This window comes from Toxorhynchites rutilus, chromosome 1 (genome assembly GCF_029784135.1).
Source record: "Toxorhynchites rutilus septentrionalis strain SRP chromosome 1, ASM2978413v1, whole genome shotgun sequence".
Lineage (NCBI taxonomy): Eukaryota > Metazoa > Arthropoda > Insecta > Diptera > Culicidae > Toxorhynchites > Toxorhynchites rutilus.
The window spans coordinates 158,361,251-158,376,185 of NC_073744.1; the positions used below are offsets into that span (position 1 = coordinate 158,361,251).

The window sequence follows — 14,935 nt, forward strand, 5'->3', positions numbered from 1 at the left end:
ATGTACTTGGGGGGCCCATATTAGGTATCTGAGTAAAAAATGCCAACAAAGAATAAACTTTCTCCGTACAATTACCGGCACCTGGTGGGGAGCCCATCCCGAAGATCTTATAATGTTGTATCGAACAACTATTCTCTCAGTGATGGAGTATGGCAGTTTCTGTTTTCAATCAGCTGCCAAAACACATCTCATTAAACTCGAGCGAATTCAGTATCTTTGTCTCCGTATTGCGTTGGGATGTATGCCCTCAACGCATACCATGAGTCTCGAGATTTTGGCAGGCGTACTCCCACTAAAAGATCGCTTCAATTTATTATCTCTTCGGTTCTTCATTCGGTGTAAGGTTATGAACCCATTGGTGATCGGAAATTTTGAGCAGCTGATCGGGCTAAATTTTCATTCTGGATTCATGAGCTCATATCATGAATTCATCTCCATGCAGGTTGATCCTTCTTCGTATATTCCCAACCGTGTTTGTTTTCCTGACTACATCAATTCCTCTGTACATTTTGATCTGTTCATGAAGGAGAAAATCCATGGAATTCCAGATTATCATCGATCGGGGATCGTTCCTACGATCTTCAATGCAAAGTATGGGCGTATCAATTGTGATAATATGTACTTTACTGATGGGTCCTCTATGAATGAGTCCACAGGATTTGGAGTGTTCAACGAATTTTTTAGCACCTCCCACAGTCTTCAGAATCCTTGCTCAGTGTATATTGCTGAATTGGCAGCAATACACTGGGCGCTGGACAGCGTCGCCTCACGACCTGTTGAACACTATTACATTGTAACGGATAGTCTTAGCTCTGTCGAAGCTATCCGTTCAGTGAGGCCGGAAAAGCACTCGCCGTACTTCCTTGAGAGAATACGTGAAATTTTGAGTGCTTTAACCAGACGCTGTTATGTCATTTCCTTTGTCTGGGTCCCTTCACATTGCTCAATTCCGGGTAATGAGAGGGCTGACTCATTGGCAAAGGTAGGTGCAATTGAAGGCGATATTTATCAGCGTCAAATCGCCTTCAATGAATTTTATTCTTTAGTCCGTAAAAATACCATCGCTAACTGGCAAAGTAAGTGGAACGAAAATGAATTGGGCCGGTGGCTTCACTCGATTATCCCTAAGGTTAGCCTCAAACCATGGTTCAAAAGTCTGGACTTGAGTCGGGACTTTATTCGCACCTTCTCTCGACTCATGTCCAATCACTGTTCGTTAGACGCGTTACTCTTTCGTTTTAATCTTGCCGATGGCAATATCTGTGCTTGTGGCCAAGGTTACCACGACATCGAACACGTTGTTTGGTCGTGCGAGGTGTATCTTGTTGCCAGATCGAATTTAGAAAACTCTCTTCGGGCCAGAGGAAGACAGCCCAATGTGCCGGTGATGTGTTGATGTGTTGGCTCGGTTAGACCTTGATTACATGTCCCAAATATATGTCTTCCTAAAAGTTATCGATCTTCGTGTGTGATTGTCCTTATATCCTTATATTCTCCTTTTCCTTTTCCTTCGCGAGAAAGCAAATCCCTTCTTACTAACAATAGAATAAGGTGAAATGTAAATACGTATTAGATATAAGATAGGCTTAAGAATTGAGTATGATGAATGTGAGTGCGAATGTGAGTGTGAACATTGTCAACATATCCTTATAACCCTTCCTTTTCCTGAAAAAAATGTCACCCTTCTAAACTCGAGCAAACCGCGAGTAATCGGTTCTCTATTCATTAACACTAGAATTAATGAAAAATGTTTATATATACTTGTAACAATACAGATAGGAGTTTGGCTCCTTTAAACTTATGTAACTGAGCCTGTAAAAATAAACGATTTAATAAAAAAAAAAAATATAGTTATGAAACACAATTTATTCTTAAAAAAATCGTGGGGTTGTATCCGAGACACGACCGCTTAGGACGTAGGAGTTCGCAAGCTTGTTTTTTTAAATTTGTTGGTTTATCACTTCGGATATTATTTGCGAATACGTCGGAATTTCATAAATAACTCTTTAGTAAAAAGTTCCGGGACCTTGGATAGGTTCAATGGCTTGCGTGGTTTTGTAGAATTACAGGTAAACTTCGATGTAACGTACATTTCACTTTCAAAATTGTACGTTGTAACGAATTGTACGTTATATCGAAGCATAATAAAGTACTCACAAACGTAGTCTATAATACATTATTGTGTTGCTGTTTTAGTCAAGTTAATGAATAACTTCAATCAGAAGACGAGGCCAGCCTTTCTCATGATGTTTCCCTTCGTACTGTTGATTAAAGCCTGATTCATTTAGAATTTGGAATCACAAAACCAGCTGTATATCGAGATTGATTGAAGGTACAAAACTTGTTTTAGCATCACAATACAGATAATTCATTGTTCTATCAGAAAAAAAATATTGAAAAAAAATTTCCTTTACACTTTGAAAAGGTGTACGTTATATCGAGGTAAAATGTACGTTATAACGAGGGTACGTTATATCAAAGTTTCCCTGTATTTCGAGAAGCAGGGATTTTTTCTTGCCTTCGCGAGACAATACACTAAGTGGTCATATGTCGCAATTTGTTTCTTTGTATCAATGCACACATGCAATGGACAGAACAAATGTATGGGGAATGCTGATGCATCAAGCTCCTAGCTTTGTTGGCGGTTTTGACCAAGAGTTGAGAAACGTTTTTTTCATAAACGGTCTTTCCCGCGGTGTTTCATTTTTATCACTGCGACTGTGTGTATCTGTTAGACGCGTGTTTGATGCTTGTTGAATGGCGATGCACGGAAGATGCCTCTCGTTAAATACTCAGTGCAATGCGTGCATTGATATAAAGAAACAAATTGCGACCTATGAGCAATTAGTGTATTGTTCTCGCAAAGGCAAGAAAAAATCGCTGCTTCTCGAAAATATTTTACAAAATCACGCAAGCCATTAAGCCTTTTCAGGGTCCCCGGAACTTTTTACTAAAGAGTAATTTATGGAATTTCGACGTTTTCGCAAATAAAGGGTGTGTCACATCAAATTGCATCACGGAAAAAACGCTGTAGAAATTTAATTTTTAGGAATTATATCTTCAGCTTTCGCTTTAAAATCAGATAAGAGTGTATAGATCACGTTGGCCATGCTTCACTGTAAATTTTTCGTAAATTTGGAAAAATGTCGTCGAACGAAAAAGAGCGTCGTGAATTAATCCTGTGCACTCATTTCGAGAATCCGGAGTTGTCACATCGGGACATCGGTAAGATGCTGGGAATCGTTCAATCCACGATCAGCAGAGTACTAAAACGATACTTCGAGAACCTAACCATCGACCGGAAGGTGAAGAACGGCAAAAATGGATGCTCCGTCAGTGAAAAAGATCACAATCGCCAATGTCGCCAATAAGCTGAATTTGTCAAGTTCATTCGTCCAGCGGACCAAGCAGCGGGAGGGCCTGCGTACATACAAGGTTCAGAAGGCTCCTAACCGCGACGAAAGGCAAAACATGGTGGGGAAGACGCGAGCCCGGAAGCTGTACACCGAAATGTTGACGAAGCCGCATTGCCTGGTAATGGACGACGAAACCTTCGTCAAAGCGGACTATCGTCAGCTGCCGGGCATGTTGTTCTTCTCCGCAGAGGACAAATTCAGCGTTCCGGAGGAGATTCGCATACAGAAACTATCCAAGTTTGCCAAAAAGTACATGGTGTGGCAAGCGATCTGCTCTTGCGGAAAGCGGAGCGCCCCCTTCGTGATGACCGGCACGGTAAACGGGCAGGTTTACCTTAAGGAGTGCCTACAGAAGCGCTTACTACCACTATTGAAGCAGCACGAGGGCCCGACCATCTTCTGGCCGGATCTCGCTTCGTGCCACTATTCAAAGGACGTGTCGGAGTGGTACGAAGCCAACGGGGTCACCTTCGTGCCAAAGGAAATGAACCCGCCCAACGCGCCGAAGCTTCGCCCAATAGAGAAATATTGGGCAATTATGAAGCAGGCCCTCCGGAAGAACCCAAAAGTTGTCAAATCGGAGGCGGACTTCAAGAGAAAATGGATTTCTGTTCAAAAAAAACTACAACCTGACGTTGTACAGAACCTTACGGACGGGGTAAAGAGGAAGGTACGAGCATACGGGCTTGGGCTCGAAGTATGAAAAATGGAAAATGCCAAAAGTTGTTTAATAGTTTTTATTTTACTGTCTAAAATTTTCAAAAGGATCGGTCCACTGGGCGAATTTCTACAGCGTTTTTTCCGTGATGCAATTTGATGTGACACACCCTTTAATATCCGAAATGATAAACCAACAAATTTTAAAAAACAGATTGCGTAGTCCTACGTCCTAAGCGGTCGTGTCTCGCATACAACGCCTCGATTTTTTATCTCATAACTCATGCTTTCAATTTTATAGGATTAAAAAGAAATAAACAAGACGAGGTACAATACCCGTTCAAGACTCCATCAATATTTCCAACATCAGCTTACTGGTAATCTCGATAAAAATACTATTATCAGAGTAATTCAATGATACTATTCGAAGACAAATTCAATCCGTAATGTCTTCAATTGCCCAAGGTTATGTATCTAAGGAAAATGATACAAGTAATGATGAACACGTTTACACGGCTCCCACAACATCCCTTCTGTAGCAACACCCGCCGGGGAGCGGAAAATCCAGGCCAAAACAACAAACAGCAGAAGAGCGAAAAATCGCCGTTCGCCCTCGCCAATGCAGACAATCAAGCAAACCGCGTGGTGGCGAAATTCGCTCTCGGTTTGCTGCTCTCTCCCGCTGCCAATATTTATCACCGTTTGCGCCTGTGCGCTATGCAACAGAATCACAACATTGCGACGTTTGCAGGAGCGAACGGAATCAGCTGAGAACATCCTTCGTCCACAGGAAGGAAGGCTTCCACGGCATTCATCTCGGGACGCTTGGAACGTACATCAATCTGACAGCGGACGTTGCTCGGAGCGGTCGTTTGGGCTTACCTTCGGAAAACGCGGTAATCTGATTGAATCAGAATCCATTCGGAGCTCCCACGGGTCGTTACGTAAAAGATACTTTCGGTGCCAGGATATTTTGATTGATCCTTCGGTTGGAGTTTCGTCGTCGTCGTGCGTCGTGCTGCTTGACTTCCGGTGTCGATTCATTAGACTGCTGGTTCCCCTGCAAGGTGCGTGTTTCGAGGCAGGAATTTGGCCGAGCTGGTCCATTGCGATTTCGACGAGGCGTGAGTGTGTCCTGCGGTGATTGAAGACAGCAGCAGTAAGCGAAGCTGATTGAATGCTTTTCCTTTTGCGGTTGAAGTGAATTTTAGTGCGGTAATTGAAGCTTTTTTGGAAGGTGCGAGTGAAAAGCCGTTACGGGTCTCTGGAAGTTCTTGTAGCGAACGGGTTACGGCTTCCCGTCTACATTGAAAAATACATTTAGTGTTAGACACAGTTGGAAACGATTGCGATGAAGAATTTATCAGTGTTCTGTGGAGTTGTTCTTCTGTTGGCCGGTGTGGATCTCGGAATCGAAGCCAGAGCGGTAAGTCCCCAGCGAGCAGGCTTTACTTCTCAAATATTTAGCAACGTTTCCGTTCATCCGCTGCCAGGTGCTGCATCGGGGGCAGGTGTTCTAAGGTCATTAATAATAAATCTAATAAAATTCCTCTTCGGTCTGCGATAGCGAGAGGAAGAGGAAAATTCGAAGCGATCGGTTGTGAATATTTCATTGGGGCAGGCACGAGGGCCGAGTGTTTTTTCCTGTTGTTTTTATTTGAGAAGGCGAATTCCGCCAGCGACTTCGAAAGGAGGTGTGGGGTGGAAAGCGGCAAAGGTATTGATTTTCCGTGCCAAGTTTCGTGTGGAATGCTGCGGTGGGGTTGTGTTTTATCGTCGTGTTTCGGTTCCGCGCTGATTCGCTGTCAGTTTTGTTCTTCGCCCTCGGTTTTTGCGCGTCTATTTTACGGGCGCTTGTTTCGAATGTGAATGTACGATTGCGACCGGGAAGGTGCGAATGCTCCAAGGAGCCTGAGCTCGAAGTGTGGAATGATTTTATGATGCTTTTGAGAAATGAGCAACATTGCGCTTTGAGCATTGTTTTTGTGTGACGAGAATGAATGCGTTGTTTTAGGGGGCCCCGATGGGCCGATAAACTGTTTCAGTATTGGGGAATCCGTGTTAATGATCAACCGTAGAAATCGCTTTGTATATAAGTGAATTCAACAATTCACTGTAGCTGGAATTGAAGGGGATCTTTAAACATCTGCTTACTTATCCAAACCAGTTAGGAAATGCCTTCTTTTCAGACTGATTCACACATTTCAGTCATTCCAAGTCACAAGCTTTCTCCGGTTTTAGATGGGCTGACAGCTTATATTACACCATGCATTTTGAATATAGCTGTTCGCACATTTCCATATACGAATCGCGTCAGCAACAGTCAACTGTCAGTCAGCTTCCGTCGGAGATGTATAATCGTCGTCGACGATATTTGTTTGATTTGCCGATTATTCTCAATTTTTTTTTTGTTTAATATTTTTTATTTTGGAACTCAAAATCTGATCCTAGATTCAGATATTAGTACAAATTTTGGATATGGTTTTTTCGGTTCCAGGCGAAATAAACTCCGGACACCACACTCAATTTACAAATTCGTTTTATCTTGCCCAGAGTCATATATTAGTAATACAGCCATTCCATGTCAAACCGATATAGTAGTTCTCAGATTTTCGTAAAAAGTGTTAGTTTCGTGCTTTATCGCAAACTTTTAGATTCGCATTTTTTTTATTTTTTTTTTTGTTAGGGAGCCCATTTTCATTTTAGGGTGATCCGAAATATCCGAAAAAAATATTTTTTCTCTTTTTTTCAAAAATGACATTTTTAAAAAACATGTAACTTGTGAACTACTGAACCGACTCAGATGAACGACATATCAAATTAATGCCTACTAGCTAGCCTTTTTTTTAAAAAAAATAACACTCTCGCCAATTAATTGTATAATACTCACATACATCCAATCTAGTCGCATAGGAATATTAAACGAAAACTGAAAACATGTTAACTTTGAAAAATCATAACATATAAACGAAAATTAACACCTCTGTGGTATTCGGATATATTATGTGAAAAAACCTCAGCTTTCAGGAAAAGAATATACCCTCCCTTGGTCCCGGAACGATGTAAGCTATAAAAACAAATATAATCAATAATTACGAAGACAAAATCCATTTTTATTTAGAGTGTAATATTGTTTCAAACAAGACTAGCTCATTGGCTTTAATTTGATTAATTAGAGTAGATCAAAAGTTATGATTTTTTGTAGTGGAAAAAATGGGAAAAAAAGATTTTTCGGACCATCGGTTAACTTTGAAAAATTATAACACAAAAACTAGGGGGGCGTTGCTGATTAATGGTCAGCTGCATCCCAATAGGAAGTATCCCGTGTCGGGCACACGTACAGAGCATCGAAGACTGCGACATACCAATTATGAGAACACTTGTAATACTAACCTCGAGTCAACCGCGAGTAATCGGTTACATATTACTAACATAGTCTAAGCAAACATTGTCAAAATATTGAACTCCCGGCCCCGTTCGGCTGACGCCATATGAGCCTTAAGGGGGTATTCTAGTGTAGAGACACGAATTTCGGACGTTTTTTCGAACTCCGTAGAAATAAAACAAAGAATATTTTTATTATCCATTATATCATTATTCGTTTATCTATCTTTCAACAATAAAACAAAAATAGGACGGAAAAAAAATATTCATAATTAGAATAGTTACATGCTGGTGAAGTGAGGGTGTTCAAAAAAAAGTTGTGCCATGGCGTACACGATTCCAGTCCTTCTGGTTATCTGAAACAAAAAAATCGAACAGATTCTGAATCAGTAAAGATGTCGCTATGGCATGAACCTCGGACAAGTCAAAAACATGGGTTTTAACAAAATGGCGGCCGTTTGAAAACAAAAATGCTGTTTAAAACGTTTTTTTTTGCGTTTACCGATTTTTTAAAAATAGTAAAATTAAAAAGTTATAATTTTTTATTGGTTCATGCGATAGAGAGATGTATGCAGATTATTTTCATATAAATTTGACATAAATCGGTTCAGTAGAACTTGAGATATCGTGTACGCCAGTTAGAAAAAAACTAGTTCCGAGAGAAACGCGTTTGAAGTTCATTGTGATGGCCGTAACAGGTTAGATACCACATCACTAAGATGGCTCTAACTAGGTAAATAATAGGATTTTCGATAAGTCCTTTCTAGAGTATATTCTTGAATGCCTAAACTACAGAAATATGGTAAAAAAAAAATTTCGATTTTTTCAGATTTCTAGACTAGAATACCCCCTTAATAAAATATATATTTTGAATAAAAAAAAAACACAAAAACCAAAAAAAGGACTCTCTGGTTTCGAGATATGTTATGTGAAAAATCCTCAGCTTTCCAGAAAAAATATAAAAAATGAAGCACTTTTGGTTTCGAGACCATGGAAACTATAAAAAACAAATACAATCAATAATAACGAATAAATAATTAAAATTTTCTGCAACTGTCGTATTTTTCCAAATATGACCAGCTAGTTGGCTTCAATTTAGTATGTCGAACATCTGAATTGGTCCAGTGGTTCTAAGGTCATGAATTTTTGAAAAAAGTCATTTTTGGCAAGAATGTGGAAAATGGATTTTTCGGACCACCCTAAAATGAAAATGGTCACTCTAACAAAAAAATAAAAAATACGGGTCTAATAATTTGACAAAACTACCACTTTTGACGAAAACCTTATAACCACTATATCGGTTTGGCATGGAATAGCTGAATATATGTTAAAACCGACTCTTTATGGCATCACTTTCTCATGGATTGTCGCGTATCAGTGACGATAATATCCTTTTCGTCTTTTTGCAAATATTTTTTATCTTAATCAACAGAATGAAAAACCAACAGATTTCTAAATGAACACAGAGAAAGAAAGGAAGAACGAGCTTGATGCCCTTGTTTCATCCCTAACATTATCCTATCCTTCTTACTCCCACTAGAAGCTGTCCGTTTTACTCCACTAGAATCATTATTTGAATCACTCACGTATTTCGTTCCAAACATCGCTGTTATCTTATTTTATATTTGTTCATTTTATCACTGACTTCAACTAAGCTGTACAGACTGGAACGCAAAAGAGTTCAAAATTCAAAAGCAATTTTGAATCATAAGCACGAGACGAACGGATTGTTGAAGCCGTAGTTGATCTTTTGACATGAAGTTGCCAAAAACAATGTGCTTCGGAAACGTCGAATTGGATTGTTTAACGGAATTTGCTACCCTAGGGTACGCCAGACAAAATACTAAACTGTCTAGATCGTGTGGAGAAAACCCCTCACGTATTCCATTTCACGGGACAGAGCGGTGACGTAACATATTAGGTAGTATATATAGTAGATAGGCTACCGGATATAATTTCAGCTGATACGTGCTAATCGAAATGAAATGAGCTAATCGAAGATCTTGCCTTTGTAATTCATTAATGAATCGCCACGATAGTTGGTGAAAGAAATACAGAACTACGGATTTGCCTATATACCACCAACGAATCGAAATTCTTACCATCGACATCGTATTTGCATAAAGAATCACTTATCACTTCCAGCATTTGTTCACATTTTCCACTTTCGCCAATTTGAGTTTTATTTACAAAAAAATAATACAAAATTGGGTTTTCTTATCAAAATTATTAATTATTTTTTGTTTTTTTATAGTTTACATGGATTAGAGACAGAGAGCGCTATATTTGTCAAATATTTTTTTCTTGAAAGCTCAGGTCTTTTTCAACAACGTATCTAAAAATCAGAGATGCGTTTTTTTTCGTTTTTGAGTTATGATTTTTCAAAGTTAGCATGAAACAGTTTCACGCCAAATCAATCTGAAAACAGCCGATTTTGACGCGACCCTCTCGGATTATTTTAGGCATTGTACATATGGTGTCCTCCGACTTGCACTGTGATCACGCGTATTCTAGAGCTTGCCACTCAGAATGCATTCAAGGCGTGTTATTTGGCATAGAAATCTCAACTAATTACTAATAAAAATGACGCAAGTAATACTACGTTGAGACGGCGAAGTTCCTCTAGGAACGTTAGTGCCACTGAAGAAGAAGAAGAACATATGGTGGCAGCTACCCAAAATCACAATTTTCATTCTCAGATGACCGATTCAATTACGATTGGCCATTGACCTTTTTTGCAAAAAAATCATTGTCTCGAAATCCAGATGTCTGATTGGAATATGATATACACCTATCCCTCTATTTACACGGTACCTGTTTTACACGGTTTATGAAATAACAAATTTTGAAAAACTTGAAACATGTATATTTGTAGTTCATATGTAAGCAAGTAAAATTGGATTATAGTTTTGACTACGAGTGCCATTTTATGCTCCAGAGCTGGCATGTCATCAATTTACTACCATTTTTGGAGTCCTGACGTGTAATTTGTGTCAATTTTGCAAGCTCTTAGAATGCTAAGAATATCGATAAAAAATGAAAAGTAAAGGAAAGTTATATCTTCGGCTTTCGACTGGAATCTCTTTATTAAATTTAATGATAAATAAAGCAAAACAAATTTACGCAGCTGTTAATTGAATCTTCTATCACTTAGTCTGAAGTCAAATCTGAGATCTTCCCGAATTCGTCGATTATTGAACCAGAATCGCATCAGGAATGCTCAAGTGATAAAGATGACTTCATACTAATCAGAATAAAAATATTGGTAGTTCCTTAAAGTGACGATAGCGAATAAACTTATTACAATTTAGCTTCTTGGAGAATTCTCTATTTATTTTTATCCAGAATCTATAATGAATTCCATAAGTAGATTTTTATAATTGTTTTACTTAAATAAATGGTTGAATTGAGTATATATTGAGGGCTTATTTCGTTTTACACGGCTTTACATAGCAAAATCGGAGATTTCATTCTACACGGTTTTATCGGGAACCTATCTCCAGTGTAAATCGGGGGATAGGTGTATAGCAAAGCGTTTGGGAAAGCAATGAACTATTTAGAAAAACTAACAATTTGAATGCACCGTTAAAAATTTTAATCTAAACTTGAATTCAATATTCAAAATATTTATAAACCCTTTAAATTTAACAAAATTTTTCACAAATGCAACGCTTTGACACGGTTAGTCAAGACTGCATTGGAAGATATCCCTTCATGTCGCCAGCTCACAGAACTTTTACGCATACCGTTTGATGATTATACAAAATATTGATAACTATTTGCCGCGATATCTACTACCATAATGAATAAATTGACCTAAATTGGGATTTTTTTGCAATTGAATTCGTAAATTGTTTCATTCACTCACTAGTTTATTCAATAATTGAATCAATATACACAAAAGATAGCTTTGCGCAGCGACGATGTCGTACCCAATGAGGAACAGCGATTATTGCTAATTGAAGAAACACAAGTGTTTACTAAGCCAACGGCAGTCCTGCGCCAACCTTGCGATTAAATCATAGGTATGACCTATCCATAGTTTTATAAAATGAAAATCATTATTAAAGATAGAAACCCGGTTTACAGCGGTTTGAACATAGATCATGCGGAGTCAATGGTCAAGGGTCAAACAGAATTATTTTTGGGTGAACTTCTACACCCAAAAATAATTCTTAATCCAATCCAATATCAGAGGTCGGTTGATTTGGCATGGAATTCTCCATGTTTCAGTTTTCGTTCAATATCCCTATACGACTAGACTACCATGCGTCTACATTGATTTATAGCAACTGTAACATGGCTACATTCTCAATAATTACCATCAGTGCTTGGAATCGGGGCTTCGAGGGTGAAAAATGGAGACCGACTCTACTCTCAGTTCGGTTCGGTTCCACTAGGACTAATCTTACTGACGTGACTAATGAATACAAATCAGCCTCTTCATTCAATTGACTTCAATCCACACTTCGATTCCCCCCAGACACTAATTTCTAACCCGCCTACAAAATAATATTTTTACGTCTATGTAAAGTCGAAAACTCCATTTCTGATGCAAAAAGTAGTAACACCATTAACACGTTGAGCCCCGAATTTTTAAACGGTTTTATTTAGCTTGCCCTGTTTGTATATTTGTAACATGTTTGTATGTTTGTAACATGTCTGTAGCGCAGTCACACATTAATAGAAATTTAACACCTTTCCTGTTGACCGGTCGATCTGAAATTTGGAACACACCAGTTATTTATGAAAAAATGCGAATCCAAAATGGCCGCCACCACAAAATGGCGCCATATATAAGTTAAAGACCCGATCCGGGCTTTCGGATTTAAAGAGTACTCTACTCTACGACATTAGGACTAAGACTAATTTATTTACAGATTTGCTACAACGTTCAACCTTTTCTTCTCTTGCCACGCCAACATGCTTATCTCCGTCTCCTCCGTTGTTGTGGTATTGCGCTTCTGTTTGTGTTCCTCCAGTTTCCATCTTCATCGGTTTGTTTAGGATTCCTGCATTCTCGCTTTCGTCGTGGGAGTCCTTATCGCTGCTGCTTAGATTGTTGTTGGCTATTTGCAATCTTTGGCCTATCTCATGATCCTTGTCATGAATGCGTTGAGAGCATGCATCTTCTAATGTTCCCATTCTTTGTTAACAGCCAGTTGCACAGATGTTTCCTTAACTTATATACGAGGGGTGTTCAACAGAGACTCGGACAAAGTGTTTTAGAATTTTATTTTTGAAAATTATTCAACATCGCTAGTATCACGTTCAATATACTCCCCTCCAAGTCGAATGCACTTTTCCCACCGCTCCTGCCACTTTTCGTACACGTGCTGAAATCCCTCTTCGGACACGCGCTTGATCTGGTTTTTCAACGTAGGGTATAGAAAAAAGTCACATGGAGCCAAGTCCTATAGACTATAGGGTGGGTGGGGTATCACTTCGATGTTCCGTTTTGCCAGGAAGTCCGTCACTGATCTCGCGACATGAGGATTTTGCTCGCCTGTCAGCAGCCTAGGGATCCACCGAGCACAAACACGCGATAAATTCTAAACATCGGATAATAAGTTATGTGTGCTGCTGATAGATATTTGTAGTATAGCTGCCAGCTGTTTGATGGTAATTCTCGCATCTTCCCGAACACCAGTATTGATCGTTGTCTCCGTCAACTTCGCAGCTGGAGCGCCTGGTTCTCCGTTCAGCTCCGCACTGGTCCTACCGTCCTTGAACTGCTTTTACCACGCGTAGCATGTTGAACGAGACACAGCTGATTCACCATAAGCCTCACGAATCATTGAATACGTTTCTGTCTGTGTTTTTTTTTAGTTTAAAACAAAGCCTTCCAATTTTCCTCCATCACAAGTGTACAGGCGAAATTGTTCTGCGATCTTTCACTTAACTGTCACACACTTAACTTTCACTTAACTGCGATGTATAGCACCACGATGAAAAAAATACCACTGAAACTGGAATGAGATGTACTTTCCAGCGGTACCGCGTTTGGAGCATTTCCAGTGTTGCCAACCGCGAAAAAAAAATTGTCCGATCCTTTATTGAACACCCCTCGTATATATTTTTATCAAAATCGTATCAATAGTATTAAATAAAAGGGCTTGACTAGAAGAATATAGTTATTTAAAAAAATGCAAATCCAAAACAGCTGGAACCACAAAATGACGCAATATAAATATATTTTTATGAAATAATTAGGCGAATAGCAGTTGGCAGTTATCATACCCCTTCCTTCATTAATCAAGGACATTGATGAGGCTAAAATAAAATTTGCCTAATTATTTTCTAGCTTTTAGTACATTATCTGTTTAATCACAAAGAAACCGTTTAACTTGGAAAGTTTTTTAAAAATTATTTTATTCTAGTTGCGCTTTCCATTCAGCTCGCTTCAAGAGCGTTTGTACAATATCAGTGTCGGTCCCAGCATAGTCGGAAATTCATAGTTCAAGCAAGCAAGTTCAAATGTTTTCATTTCACATGATGAATATACAATTCCAATTCCACTTGTCATAAATTCCCCAAATACACTGCAATTCCGATGTAAAAAAGTATAGGTTTATTTCGTTCTATGGTGAAAATTGAACAGCAAACTAGGTTGAAAAAGACCAGAGGTGCAAGACCGCGTAACTAAGCAAAAAGTGAATTCAGTTACAGTTGATATAAAAATATTTGCGAAACAACTAAACTAAATAGAAATTGACTTTAATTAAACTTTACGATGTAAATATCGACGCAATCGAGTCTACAATACATCCAGGTTTTTTTATGTGTTTTTTTGCGCGGTTTTTACGAGGTTTTTTTAAGCGGTTTCCCCAATTAACGCGGTTTTTTTATGCGGATTTTCCAATTAACGCGGTTTTTACGCGGATTTTCCAATTAACGCGGACCCGCGTAAAAAAAGACCAATATAATAGCACATCTCCCCCTCAGCTCACATTTTTCTCTTATGTTCCCTCGGTAATTAGTGCTTGTAACGGAGCTTAGCGCTTATGAAGGAAGAAGGAAATGAGTGCCGCACCTTATCACGATTCTTACGTGGATTTTAGGTGTTGGGTAACGGGTAGCGTAAAAAAAACCTTGGTGTAGGTCATTGGCCACCGAGGTTGTGAAATTCTTTGATTTATATTATGTTGCCACCTGATGAGATTCAATTCTCTTCGTTTTCATCATTCTCTCACAAATACAACATGACCATTTCCTTCTCTTCCTTTTCAGTGTAATTTAAAAAATATAGTTTTTTAATGAAAATTTGAACAACACATACATTTTATCCATTGATCAAAATATTGTAGATATTATAGTTTTTGAGTTAGATTTTTTTTGTAAAAAAATTAAAAAATGCTTGGGTCCTTCTAAAAAAATCTGATCCTGTTTTGAAGATTTCAAGTATGCAAAATTGCTTAGATGAGCAGTGTCTTTACACCCACAATGTTTCACTTTTATTTATGGTTCCGCCAACTCCT

At 38.7% G+C, this 14,935-nt stretch overlaps 1 protein-coding gene across 1 annotated transcript in view; it reads left to right on the forward strand.

Annotated features, from left to right (window-relative positions):
* Window positions 1-4,879: 4,879 nt before the first annotated feature.
* Window positions 4,880-14,935, forward strand: part of LOC129765720 (serine-rich adhesin for platelets) — a 347,565-nt gene continuing 337,509 nt past the window's right edge. The window contains exon 1 of the mRNA XM_055766143.1: window positions 4,880-5,499. Coding sequence (XP_055622118.1) covers window positions 5,425-5,499 — 75 coding nt within the window. The 5' untranslated portion in view covers window positions 4,880-5,424. The remainder of the gene's footprint in view (window positions 5,500-14,935) is intronic.